Source organism: Euprymna scolopes, chromosome 6 (assembly GCF_053919585.1).
Source record: "Euprymna scolopes isolate OS-2025 chromosome 6, ASM5391958v1, whole genome shotgun sequence".
Taxonomy (NCBI): domain Eukaryota; kingdom Metazoa; phylum Mollusca; class Cephalopoda; order Sepiida; family Sepiolidae; genus Euprymna; species Euprymna scolopes.
This window is the reverse complement of record NC_136487.1, coordinates 151,380,462-151,394,608: the sequence shown is the minus strand read 5'-3', so window position 1 is coordinate 151,394,608 and position 14,147 is coordinate 151,380,462. Positions and strand designations below refer to the sequence as shown.

The 14,147-nt window shown below is 33.4% G+C and overlaps 1 protein-coding gene across 4 annotated transcripts in view; it reads right to left on the bottom strand.

The window, feature by feature from the left end:
- The window catches only part of LOC145278044 (uncharacterized), a 171,082-nt gene that overhangs the window by 7,206 nt on the left and 149,729 nt on the right, over window positions 1-14,147 (bottom strand). For 2 of the 4 annotated variants that reach the window (XM_080130267.1, XM_080130269.1), the window contains exons 27-28: window positions 7,559-7,620; window positions 4,298-4,343 (exon numbers count right to left, since the gene is read on the bottom strand). In XM_080130267.1, coding sequence (XP_079986393.1) covers window positions 4,298-4,343; window positions 7,559-7,620 — 108 coding nt within the window. The remainder of the gene's footprint in view (window positions 1-4,297; window positions 4,344-7,558; window positions 7,621-14,147) is intronic. The other 2 variants (XM_080130266.1, XM_080130268.1) reach the window with 1 other exon arrangement.

Sequence of the window (14,147 nt, the reverse complement as noted above, 5' to 3'; positions counted from 1 at the left end):
ATTTTAAATTAGCGGCAAAACCAAAATTAAAAGATCATAAGGAATTAAGGCAAAAATGGTACAAGTTGATAAATAGAAAAAAATGGAATAAGTGAAAAATATAAGAATTTCACAATTTTATTAAAATCTTGGCTATAATACACAAAGAAAACAGTGAAAAGTATTGAATTAAAAAGAAAATTATATTTAAAAATAAATAAGGACTCCACTAAATTCTCTCCATTTAAAAAAAAACGAAATTCTAGTTCTTTAGACGATTTTAGAATTTGAATCAGAATCGGTAATTTTATTGGAATCAGGAATTTATAACAGAAAATGTAATTGTATTGGAATCATCTCATCATTAGTTCTAAATGTGAAAGACACAGAGTGTGCATATGGGAAGGGGGGAGAGACAGGAAGTTATTCTTTGATTAAAAAAAAAAAATATTTAACACTCCTCTTTCTCTCATCATGAATTGTTTGAAGTCTTAGCTTTCACAGCAAAATTCATATCTTTTTTTTGTTTTAGAGATTTTCATAAGAGGGAGGAAAAGGAAGACAAAGCGAGGAAGTGGACGAGAGAGAGAAAAAAAAGGAAATGAGAACGGAAGATTCAGTGAGATAGAGAGGGAAAAAATAACAGAATAGTTTGTAGTCCCCATTGCTACATAATACTTTCCCTCACTAAGCCCACACCCAGTTTCGACTATATCTTCCACTACCCCATTATATATATATATATATATATATATATATATATATATCAAAATCTCCTCAGACAATTGTTTATTAAAAAGTGATCCGAGCATGCATGTCCATGTGCATCTGCTTGAGCATGTCCATAAAAAAAGTGGTAGACATCCTACTTTCTCACGGATCATCCACAAAACATCACAATCAACAGTATTGAAAGCGTCCGTTATGCCAGTAAAAACTTGGTATGGTGGCACCCACTGTTGGTTGTATTTTTCTGGAATATGACAATCAGCAATATTTTAATGGTTCCTCTGCCAGGTCTAAATCACCTCTGTGATTCAAGAATAGTTGTCAGACAACAATCTTCCATCAGCCTATTCAAAAAAAAAAAAAAAAAAAAAAAAAACTTGGTCGACAACTTCAAGGAGTATAATACTCTTACACTGATCATAAACACCTTTCCCTCCCCCTTTAACAGAAATACTAAGATACTATCTATCCAGTTTTTGGGTACATGGGTGCCATCTCATGTCTGAATGATCAGATTGAATAATGCATAGGTAATATTTTCATTTTCTGGTTTAAGAGGTGAGCCATTTTGATCAGGTGCCTTGCTTGTATTGATTTGCTGGAGAGAGATGACTTCTTCACAATTTGGTAACCAACCCATTCTAAACTTAACAGTGCATTGCGGAAGATTCTGTATGGCATTCATATTCACTACCAAAGGAATATTGAACAGATCTGCAAAATGTTTTTTTCCAATGCTGCAGAATGTTCTGTAGTTCTTTGATGAAATCCATGCTGTCTTTAAAGAAATTGCACAAGACTTTGGATGAGGAGGTAATTTTTACCGTATATTCCAGTGTATAAGGCAACCGTTAGGTAACGAGATAAAAAATTGGAGCAAATTTTAAAAAATTTATCGTATATTGGTTGCATAAGACGACTGCTAAATCACAAAACCATGTTTATTTAGCCAATTGCAACACCCGATATCTTATGAAATATTGTTTTTTAAAGATGCTTTTTTTTAACTTTAAGGGTTGTCTTATACACTGAAATATAAGGTATGTGTGTGTATATATATATATATATATATACACACACACACACACAGTCATTATCTCTAAGAGAATTGTAATTAAGCTGTCAAATTTAAATGCATAATATTAAGTTCCAGCCTAACGTGTCATTCAATACCGTTGATAACAGCCTACTATATGTGTCCTCTTAGACATAAATAGATCTTAATTATCTTTCTTCAATGTGGTTAGTTTGTCGATCAAATGCTCCTAAACGTTCATACAAAAGTTAAAATACTGGCTTGTGTCTGACGGTTTTGAATCATGTGACTGGTAAAGCAATAATCCTCCACACTGATTATTCTTGAAAAAGGATGAAACATTTGCATGGATAAAAATAATTTTATTTTTATATATATATAAAAAATATGCTATATACAATATATATATAATTTTCTTATATACATATATAATAATACAGGGTGCCCAAAAAGTCATTGAAGGGGTTTGAACTATAATAGATTCTTTATTTTTGATGATATCTTTCTATAATTTTAACACAATCTAAGACATTGGTTGGGAGGGGGGGTACAAAATTCAAACAATCTTTATTCATGAAAAATAATGTCTTTTAAATCTTGCCAATTTTCAGCTCGCATATTTGTGCTCTCTCCCAAACGTTCATGACACATTGCAGAATTTCTGAATTACGATTTATCTCCCTTATTTCATTACTAATGTTTTTCTTCAATTCTTGCAGGGTTTGAGGTCTGTTAACATAGACTCTTTTCTTTAAGATATCCCAACAAGAGAATTGTGTTGTAACTTGGGCTATCTCTTACATGAAAATGCTGTTGATAAACTCTTTGAGTCAAAACAATTGACCCCTGATTTTGGTAAAACAATTTCACAACTTGCATACGTTGTTCAATGCTATATATTATCCGTAATTTATTTCCAAAATATTATCTGTAAAATATCTGAAATAGAGAAAAAAATAATCAATAATGGTAAAAATGAAAAAGATTTTCAACCCTTCAGTTACTTTTTGGACACCCTGTATAATATGTATAATATATATATATATATATATTTTTTTGTTTAACACAGTGGTCACCACTTATCAAGGCCCGGAAGCCACTCAGGGATAAGGGTTATTGCAAGTACATTACGTTAGTGTGGAGATTTGATGAAGTGTTTACTTAAGGGGGCGGTTCATTAGGAATTTGTTAACGTTGGACTTGAAGACATCCAAGTTGTAGTCCGGTGGGAAGCAGGCAGACGGAACAGAGTTCCACAGGCGTGCAGTTCTAAGAAAGAAGCTTTGTTCATGGAATCTACGTTTTGATTTAGGCACAGATAAAGAGTGGGGGAAATTTTTCACAGTGGATTCAGCTAGACGGGTGTTTTTTGTGAAAGATTGGCGAGGGGGGCCAGATATTGGAGTTCAGACGAGCACCTGCCATGGAAATAACGATAAAACAAGGATAGGCTCACAACGTTTCTTCTGTGGGAAAGAGGTTGCAGGGTAGAGAAAGGGCATCCCTCACTAAGCCACAAAGTCTATTTTGTACTCTGTCAAGGCAGGATAGTCGTTTTTAGCAGGTCCTGCCCAGATATGGCAGCAGTATTCCATCCTTGGATGTACTTGGCTTTTATATAGATAGAGAATTGCATCAGTAGTGAGATATCTTCTGGAGCGGTAGAAGGATCCCACCATCTTTCCAGCGACCTTGGCAACAGACTTGATGTACGTGTTCCATTTCAGATCAAGAGTAAAGGTCAATATAAAGCTGAATGTCTGTATGTGTATGTGTGTGTGTGTCTGGTCACGAATAGGCTCCTATATGGTTGACTATTATAAAAAACTGATTACATATAATGATAGAAGATGTATCGAGACACAGGAATGGGTATGTTTGATCTGGCAGAACGGTGGTTCATTAAAATTGTGGGGTCTGCATTCGCGCCTGGTCAACAAAGTATGGAAATAAAAAATAAAAAAAAAACGTTTACAAGTGTTTTTGATATAGATGTACATAAGAGTACTTTGATAAGTATGTTTTAACTTAAATAGGGATGGTATAATAAAATTGTGGGGTCTGCGTTCGCGCATGGTCTTCATAGAATGGAAATAGGCACAAACTTTAATAAAGACTTTTCATATCTATCTGCGTAAGTATACTTTGATAATTATGTTTCAGTTGGAAGAAATATGGTATAATAAAATTATGGGGTGTTCGTTCGCGCCAGACCTCCATAGAATGGAAATATGTCACACAGTTTAACAAGGTTTTTTAATATAGAATATTGTGATAAGTGTTTCAGTGTGAACAGGTATGGTATAATAAATTATGGGGTTTATCTATTTTATTTTTACTTTCATCATATTTTGCTTTGGTTTTGATACCCCCAAATTCGAAGCTATCTCTTTACAACCCTTCCTTTTCATAACTTATCATACTTTAATAAATCAGAGTCCATTTTCTGTAGGCATTTTGAACCCAGTCAACGACAGGTACTTTTGCTAGTATATATATATATATATATATATATATATATACACACACACACACACACATATAAGTACTTACATTTGAAGCCTCCATGCCTTCTGAAGAAGAAATATCATCATTTTTTCTGTAAAAAAAAAAAAAAAAATATTGAACAAGTATAAGCATTCACAAGCTATGCAATATGAAATTTACAGAAGATAAAGAGCTGATCCCCAAGAATTATTTTGCCGTGGTTACAAGCAACAAATCTCTGCCTGTCTTGCTGCAGCGGACTCCTGAATTCTTGTCTATATAAATAAAACAGTAGATGTGTCTGAAAATATTTTACCGATAAACTCTTGAACTACTGAAACAGTGAAATGAACAGAAATATTAATCATACACCAAGGATGGTTTATAACGAGTGAAATCTTTGTTTGGATGGATGAATAACATGTACAGAAATACAAAATGTTCATTTCAATTTACTGATATATTTGTATTAGTTTGTACATGCGTAAAACTAATCATAGGTACAAGTGGCTTAATTTAGAAACTTTTTTTTAATCTGTCTGCTGTGTTTGCTCAAACAGTAGGGAGCATGATTGCTAAATAAGCAATAATGCAGCTGAAGCACTAAATGTTTTGGTTTCAATTCTAGTGGAGGCTCCCAAATCATTTTTTTTTTTTTTAACTTTTTAAATCAGTACTATATATTAGGTACAATATAATATTCAACAGAGAATTGGCTTTGTAATAATAATTACGAAATCTACACGGATTGTTTGTTTGTTTGTTTTGTTTTACGGCATAACAACATCCACTTTGGAGTCATTTAATGCCGACACGTTAGTTATGATGTGTTATATATTATTTGTTCTTCTTAATGTGTTTTTTTTTTTGGGGGGGGGTCTTTCCTTATATTTTAGAGTATATTTTAATCTCTTTCAGAAAATTGATAATTTTTTGGGGGATCAATCTTGTTTAATATTGTTTTTAGATTGTTTTCTTGGTTGTACTTTGTTCGGGTTTGTTCAAGGTCAATGCAGTTTGTCAGTATATGATGTACTGTGTAGGGTTCTTGACACGTTATACAGATAGGTGTCTCCTCCCCTTTTAGTAGATGTGAGTGGGTGATGTGAGTGTGACCTATTTGCAGTCTGGCCATTACTACCTCTTCTTTACTTGTTAACTTTTTGGTGTCTCTCGTTCCAATATTTGGTGTTATTTGGAATAATTTATTTTCTGTACATGAGCTCCAGTTTTCTTACCATTTTCTCTTCGAATATATGTTTATTTTAGTCTTTGGGTTTGTATGGGCGATTTTCCACTTATGTGGTTTTGTTGCAGGAATTCCTTTGCTGCCTTATCTGCTTGTTCATTCATGTAGATGCTGATATGGCTTGGTATCCAGCAAAAGATAATGTTTTTTTTTCATGGTTATGACATCTATTTTGTTTAACAGCTTTGTAATAAGTGGGTTTGTCATTTTTTTTTCTTTTAGTGATATGAGTATCGAAAGTGAGTCTGTAAGAATGAGATATTTTTTATGGTCATCGTTGGTTATTATATTTAGTGCCAAATCTATGGCTGTTGCTTCTGTGCTGAAAATAGAAGATTCGTTTGGGAGTCTTTCCTTTATTTTTATTTTTTTGTGGATGGCTGCGCATCCTACTTTGTCTCCATCTTTTGATCTGTCAGTGTAAATTTGTGTGTATTCTTTATATGTATTCTGGATGTTTAGTAATTCTTCATGGAAGATTGATGAGTGGGTTTTCATTTTGGGATATTTATTTAATTTTAATATTATGTGTGGTTGTTTGATCATCCAGGAAAGAGTTTTTGATTTATATTTATGTATTTTTGTTTGGGCTTCTGTGAGAAGGTTTTTTATACGGAGGCTATAAGGTTTGATGATATTTTCTTTCCTGTTGAAGAGATGTGTGCATTGTGGATGGAGGGTACATTGGTATACTGTATTTGATGGACATGATGCCAGCTTTAGGTAATATTGTAGCGCTAACTTCTGTTGTCTTAGTATCAGTGGAGGCTCATGAGCCTCTATATAAGGGCTTTCTACTGGAGAGGTTCTAAATGCTCCCAAGGCCAATCTTAATCCTTGATGATGGATTGTATTTAGTTCTTTTATGTAGGACTTCCTTGCTGTTCCATATATGAAGCATCCGTAATCCATTTTAGATCTAATTAGAATTTGGTATAGTTTCAATTATGTGACTTTGTCTGCACCCCAATCGGTGTGTGCTAGGACTTTGATCAATTGCATTGTCTTTTGGCATTTTGTTTTTAAATATTTTATATGTAGTATGAAAGTCAATTTTTTATCGAATATAATACCTAAATAGTTATGTTGGTCGGTGAGTGGGATGTTCTTGTCCAGTTTCAGGTTGGGGTCGTGGTGGAATTTTCATAATTTGCAAAAATGGATGCATTTAGTTTTTTCCTCTGAGAATGTAAATCCGTTTTCTATAGCCCATTTGTTTATTTTATTGAGGCAGAGTTGTAGTTTGCGTTTAGCTGTTTGTATATATTTAGATTGGTAGTATATAAGTAGATCGTCCACATATAGAGCGTTTTCAATTCCTGGGTCTATGTTTTTTATGATATTGTTTATTTTAATGTTGAAGAGGGTGACGGATAGGATACTGCCTTGGGGGACACCCATTTCTTGATCTTTTTGGACTGAATAAGTGTTGTCCATCCGTACTTGAAAGGTTCTATTTAAGAAATTTCTGATAATTTCTGGAATTCTGCACCTAAGTTCTAGTTCGTACAGGTCTTTTTGGATTCCATATTTCCAAGCAGTGTCATACGCCTTTTGCATGTCAGAAACATTACATCAAAGTGGTACTGTGCCTTGTTTGGGGTGAAAATGTAATCAAAAAAATAAATAAATAAATAAAATAAAAAAAAATAATTAAGCACAAAATATATTACCCTATTAAAAAATAATATCCACGAAAATAAAACTGTTGCAATATTTTTGATATAATAAAGAAGGTATGGTTACAAAAAATTGGAAGGTTCCATTTATAGACAGAAGTGATAATTGACCAACCAAATGGAAAGACGCTCTGCTACCAACCAATCAGAATTCGGAATCACTCCATAAAACATACTGGGTATTTTAGAATTCTGCACATACTTTTCGTCCTTCACACAAGGAGAGGAATTTTGTTTTCGATCTGCAAACTTTTGGCTATCCAACAGAAAACCTTATTCTTCACCTTAGCTTTTACAATTCATAGCTTCTCTGGATTGACGACTGTTATTTTGTTTGGAAGAAGATTTCTCTTTTCTTCTAAAATAAAAACGAATTACGATTAAAAAAATCAAACTTACCCTTTAAGAGACCGAATCTCTTTCCTCATCATTGTGACTTGGGATTTTAGAATAGAAATTTCCTGTTTGAAGAAAAAGATGAAAATCAATAAATTTTTTTTTTTTTTTTTAGTTTGAAAATTTTTAAATCACATAATTTGCATGAAATACCAAAATTAAAACTGCATAATTGATAAGAGAAGGAAATTGTCAGTCAAATGACAGGAGTAACATTCTTTGGATTATTCCACTAGTCTCTCCCTCTTAGATAAAGTCAAAAAAAGCTGCTCTTCTTTAACAATTACAAGACGCCTCTCCAACTCTCATATCCATGACAAATAGCACCCTACCTGAGAATTCTACCTCCTCGGCCTAACATTTGCGGGCAATATGAACTGGAACAATACATAGAGGACATTGCAAAGGCTGCTGCAAAGAAGGTGAGTTCCCTCTATCAAGCTAGAAGACTACTCACACCTGAGAGTATCCTGTACCTCTACAAGGCCAGCATTCGCCCATGCATGGAGTATTGTTGCCATATCTGGGCTGGTGCATCTACCACTAGTTCCCCCCCTCTTAGATAAAGTTCAAAAAAGAGTTGTCAATCTAATCAGTCCCACATTATCAACTAAGCTCCAGCCCCTGTCACATCGCCGCAATGTTGCATCACTGTGCCTGTTTTACAAATATTTTAATGGAATGTGTTCTGATCAACTCGTTTCACCTGTACCCCCTCGACGTAAATATCCTCGACAAACCCACTTAGCAATAAGATCTCACCCCTTCACTGTTGATGTCCCTAAATGCCAGGAATCTTTCTATTCTAATAGTTTCTTCCCTTGAAGAACTAGACTTTGGAATTTCCTTCTTGCTACCTGCTTCCTTGGCTGTGCTAATATGCAGAACTTTAAATGTAACATAAACAAATATCTTGTTAATCTTTCCTAGACGTAGTCCCAAATAGTAGCCCCTTCCATCCAAGTGGCGATACGCTTTGTAAGGGGTGAACATGAGTAAAAAATGGTTCTTATACATTTTATAGATATTTACTGGTACAGTTCCTTTACCGTTAGAGCAGTAATCTGTATAATTCAAGGAAAGCAACTCCGCCTTTATTCTGGTAAAAATGATCTCAACATTAAACTAAGTTAAACTAAATATAACCCACATTACAATTTAGAAGCCATGTTCCAGAATAATGATTAACAAATTGATTTAGAGGTGAATCTGTATATACAAACATTTATGTAGAGCTATATAAATCTATATTCCAAACAATAAATCCTACAAATTATTTTAGCAAAAATTCTTCATTAAAGCACTTTTTTTGTTAACACCATTTTATTAATGAAAATAAAAGGAATTTCATTTATAAAGTCCATTTCCACAGCGGCATGAGGCTGATCTAATAAGTACATTTTTATAATTGTTGTTTTAGTGGTTCAGTTGGTAAAATTAGCTACTAAAGGTTAAAAATTGAAAAACTTGGAACTTGGCAGGCGTAAGTCGACTAAACGCTATATGTACACATATTTATATTTCATAGTTTGTTCATTTTTTACTATTTCTTATCCATCTACTGATAGCTCAAATAGTAATGACTAAGGTTGTAGCACTATATGTTTTGGTTTCGATTCTAGCTGATGGCACAAGTTATTTTAATGTATATAAAATGTTAATATAAGACAATAATGTATACAAAATGTTAATATAAGACAATAATGTATATAAAATGTTAATATAAGACAATAATGTATATAAAATGTTAATATAAGACAATAATGTATATAAAATGTTAATATAAGACAATAATGTATATAAAATGTTAATATAAGACAATAATGTATATAAAATGTTAATATAAGACAATAATGTATATAAAATGTTAATATAAGACAATAATGTATATAAAATGTCAATATAAGACAATAATGTATATAAAATGTCAATATAAGACAATAATGTATATAAAATGTCAATATAAGACAATGTATATAAAATGTTAATATAAGACTATAATGTATATAAAATGTTAATATAAGACTATAATGTATATAAAATGTTAATATAAGACTATAATGTATATAAAATGTTAATATAAGACAATAATGTATATAAAATGTTACTAAGAACAAACTGATGATCACATGCTTGTAGCATCGAAAAGCTCCCAGAAGATAAGTTTTCCTGCTCAGTTTATGGAGTCAGCTCCCCAAGTAAATGCCCCCCCCCTCTCCATTCCCAATAGGAAACCTCCAAGATACCCACACCCCAACTTTTCTTTTTTGTCTCTGGCCACTCCAATAATTAATCTAATCTTGAAATTTGGCCTTCAAGTCAAGATCACAGTGTAGTACCTGTTCTGATGCTACACTTCACCTTTTCTGCCCTCGACCAGTGTAAGAGAAATCCTTCATGGAGGAGAAATCCTTCATGACTGAGACAATTTTTATCCTTGTTTCTATCTAGAGTGCCCCTCCTTGGCGAGCTGGATTTTCTCCACAATAAAAACCAACTTTGCCCTCGTGGGGAGGCAAGTAAATAGGAACATCATATATACCTCCCAACTCCCCCACTGCATTTTTTCTTTGATCCCGTCTAGATTTCAGCCCATTTAGAGATTGACCTGCTTGTTTTCGGCTTACATCAAGCCGGAAAACAGTGAGTGGGAAGGATTTACTAACTTTTTTTTTTTTTTTGGACATCCCTCTACCTCATTCTATTGAAATATTCATTAAATGACACTTTTTATAGAATTCTATTTTTACGTACGATATATAAATCTTTTTTTTGTGAGCAAAAAAAATAAGCAAAACCAATTTGATTCGGGAATTTTAAGTGGAATGGCCCCTGGTATGAATGTGGTATTATGGTGAATGAGAGCTTTAGTTAGGATTAACGTAGTGACGAAGATGATTATAGCCCTCTCTCCCCACTTTTTTTTGATTGACTTTGTGTTTAATTTTGTTTCGTTAAACTTGTTTGTCGAAATAAAATATATAAATGAAATATTGATCTCCAGATTGCTGTAGTCCTAGATATAACTTTAAAAGATATTCAGTGGTTAGATCCCATCTGAAGACTGTGAGGAATGTGCAGTTTCTCTTTAGTTTTCATTGCTACCAGGTCTATTTTGGCCCAGAATGAGTGCATTAGAATTAGCTCAATATTTAGCTGATTTTGATGTTTAGAAAGAATGGGGGGGGGGGGGGGATTGACAAATGATGAAATGAAGTACAGGAATAAAATTAAAAATTTTGTCTTTACTAAAACAATTTTTTACAAAATTTTATTTTTTACACATAGATTATATATATTAAAAAAAAAATGATATGATCTGAGAGTCTTAAGTAGAACGACCTCTGGTGTGTTTGTGGCATTATGGTGAATGAGAACTTTAGCTAGGATTAGCGTAGACCAATCAAATGTACAGTGACGAGGATGACCATAGCATAGATGACCTCCCCTCCCCGTCTTTTTTAAATTTTTTTTATTGACCTTGTGCCTAATTTTTTGTTTTGTAAATTTTTGGCAAAAACTAAAAAAAAAATAAATAAATAAATTCATACTTATAATCACTAGGTACACAAGAAGTGCAGTGGAAGTACTAGTCGGTTGAGAAATGACAACCAGTTTGTGTGCAAGAAATGTGAGACAATGGAGTGATACAGAGCAGGAGAAGTGCCATGATTAACAGCATGCGATCAAATTTTTTTTCTTTCTGTCAAAAACGATGAACAGCACATTGGTAAGTTTTGAAATGATAGTCAGAATTTTATTATGTAAGCAGACAGCTTGACAAGAATTTGTTAAAATTGGACTTACAAATGACCATGACACGATTGGTTTCAGTTTTCAGACAGATTTGACTATGAACACTAACAGCTGCTAAAGGCGTCCACACAACTTTTGGCAGTTGAAGCAAAAAATATAATGGACTTTAACAAATTATATTTTATAGAAAAAATGTTTATGTTTATTCAGCATTGATGGAAATTTCTTGAGAGGTACGACCCCCTCCCCCAACACAAAAAAAAAAAAAGATTGGGAACCACTGGTATAGATAGATGTATGCAGAACAGGAAACTATGATGATATGGTTGCATAGAAAGAATGGATGAGAGTTCTTGCATTAGTAGAGAATAAAACTGTTGTATTAGGAGGGACAGTTGGCATAGAAAGGCCAAGGAAAACACGGGTAGAATTGGTAAGTGTAGATTTAGGTAGAAAGATGAATAATAAAAATAAATGATAGGCAAATTTGGTTGTCAATTTCTTAGAAAATGGATATTAAACTAAATATGAGATTATTTTATCAATTCGAATTCCTAATTCAAATGTGTAATATCATTAAAGAATGTCATTTTTACAACGTTTCGGTCAATATAACTTCTGACCTTCTCCAGGTGTATCTTGTCAAACTCGGGAATGTTTCTGCTGAACTCAGAAATTTGGATGGAATTTTGAACGGAACCCTTTATTTACTTCACAGGGGTAGCATGCTCTTGTTCCATCAGCCACAATTGGATAGAAGTTTCAAGTAATTCGCAATTGTATTTTTCCGTCGCCCACACTGAGAATTGAACCTTCAATCTTCAGGAGGATATCACTTTCACAATTGATTTTTCCAAGTATTACTGTACCAAGGGTCCTTGCGGAGATACAATTGCGAATTACTTAGGACCTTTATTCAGTCAAAGCTGACGGAATGAGAGCATGCTACCCCCGTGGAGTAAATAAAGGGTGCCGTTCAAAATTCTGTCCAAATTCCAGAGTTCAATAAAATACTCATGCAGAAGGTCGGAGGTTACATTGACCAAAATGCTGTGAAAATCACACTCAAGATGAGAACAGTAGTCCGATGAATCCAAATAATATAAAAAACTAGTCCTCATCTAAAAAGTTCAGAAACGTTATCATTAAAGAATATCAAAACGCTTCTGCGGGGCGGATTGTTATGAAATTGCAGTAAAGTGTTCAAGTCAAATTAATATACAAGTGTTTATAGTCATCAATAAAAGTTGCATATACGAATAAAATCTGACAAAAATATAGAGATGAATAGAAAAAAGCAGACAGACTAAAACAATACAATACAATTAACGCGCAAGATTTTAATAGTTAATCTTTATTTTTAAACTAGCCTGGGTGCCCGGTGTTGCTCAGGTGTATGGAGGTATGTGTTGAGCAAAAAAACAAAAAAGTGGTGGTAGGAAGGCAGGCTCGAACCCGTACCGCGAAGGAGGAAAAGAATGTGAAAAAAAAACATGATGTGTTTGTTGTTGCATTCATCGCCAAACCAAAATTGACAAATGTTTAAATAAAGGCTTGTGTCAATCGAAAAGAGGGGGATTACTTTTGAAAATATTGGCGAAAAAAGTGACCTCTCCCTGTAGAAAAGTGCCCAGTTGGGGGTGAAGGAAATAATGTTTTTAGCCAATTTTTTGATATTTGTCGTTTGAAGGGTTGAGCTTCAAAACAATACAGATCTTGTGAAAATCCGTCGCCTCTGTCGAAAGTTTTAGGCAGACATACAAACATGCATACATGCATTTAAACACACAGGTGAGATTTATATTACAGAAGACTTCCTCAGAAATAAGTAAAGATGTTATTTTTTGAAAGATTACAAAAAAAAAAAAAAAAAAAAAATGGAGAAGTGGAGCAAAGAGATAGAAAAAAAAATGAAAAACAAGTAGGTATTTCAAATTCCTTAACTACAAAAAAAAAAAAAAAAAAAAAAAAAAAAAAAAAATCCCCGCCCAAAAAAAGGGGGAAATATGTTTTTGTAATTAATAAATCACCACTTATCAATGTGTTGAATATCTCCGCATGCAGCACTGAAAGTAGCTGACTAAGGGAACAGCATTACCTTTCTTTTTGTCATCACTCATGGAATGTGAGGACCAAAAGATGAAAATAGGATGGCAGCCTCAAAACTCTTGCTTCTGTCTATATTTACTTTTAGTCCTAGCAATGTTTCCGACAAAGGAGGAATAATTGCTCTTTTTCGACAAAAAAGTGATAATAATATAACAATTTATCCGTTGTTTACAGATAAGATCGGGGGGGGGGGGTGAATAGTCACTCAACTCCCCTCACACACATACACCACTGTGTCGGAGATACATGCTAAAACGTATTAAAATAAAATTTCAGCTTTTCACTCTTTTCTAAGTCGATCATTTTTAACCATATCAAACTTTCAGAAAGAAATTAAAACATCCTCTTCGCTTCAATCCATTTCTCTATCACCCCTACCCCCACCCCATTCTAATTTTCCCATGTCCAATTTTTTTTTGTTTTTTTTTGCAAATAAAGCAACATTTTTCTTTATCCGATAAAAGACAGAATGATAAAAAAATCTCAACTTGCGTGTTAATTCGATTGTGTTGTTATATATCTGTTCTCTCTTCCCGATTCATCTCTACATATGCAGTGCGAGTCAGAAGTAACCAGGCAGACAATGCTTCCTTTTCCGTTTCATTTTACTTCAGTCGAGGTTCTCAGAAATCAAGGGGCCCACTTGAACTTTATATGAGACACATAGATATTCGAAGGTTTCATTAAACTTCTTTACATCTCAAACACTGAGTTTGATGTTTTGACC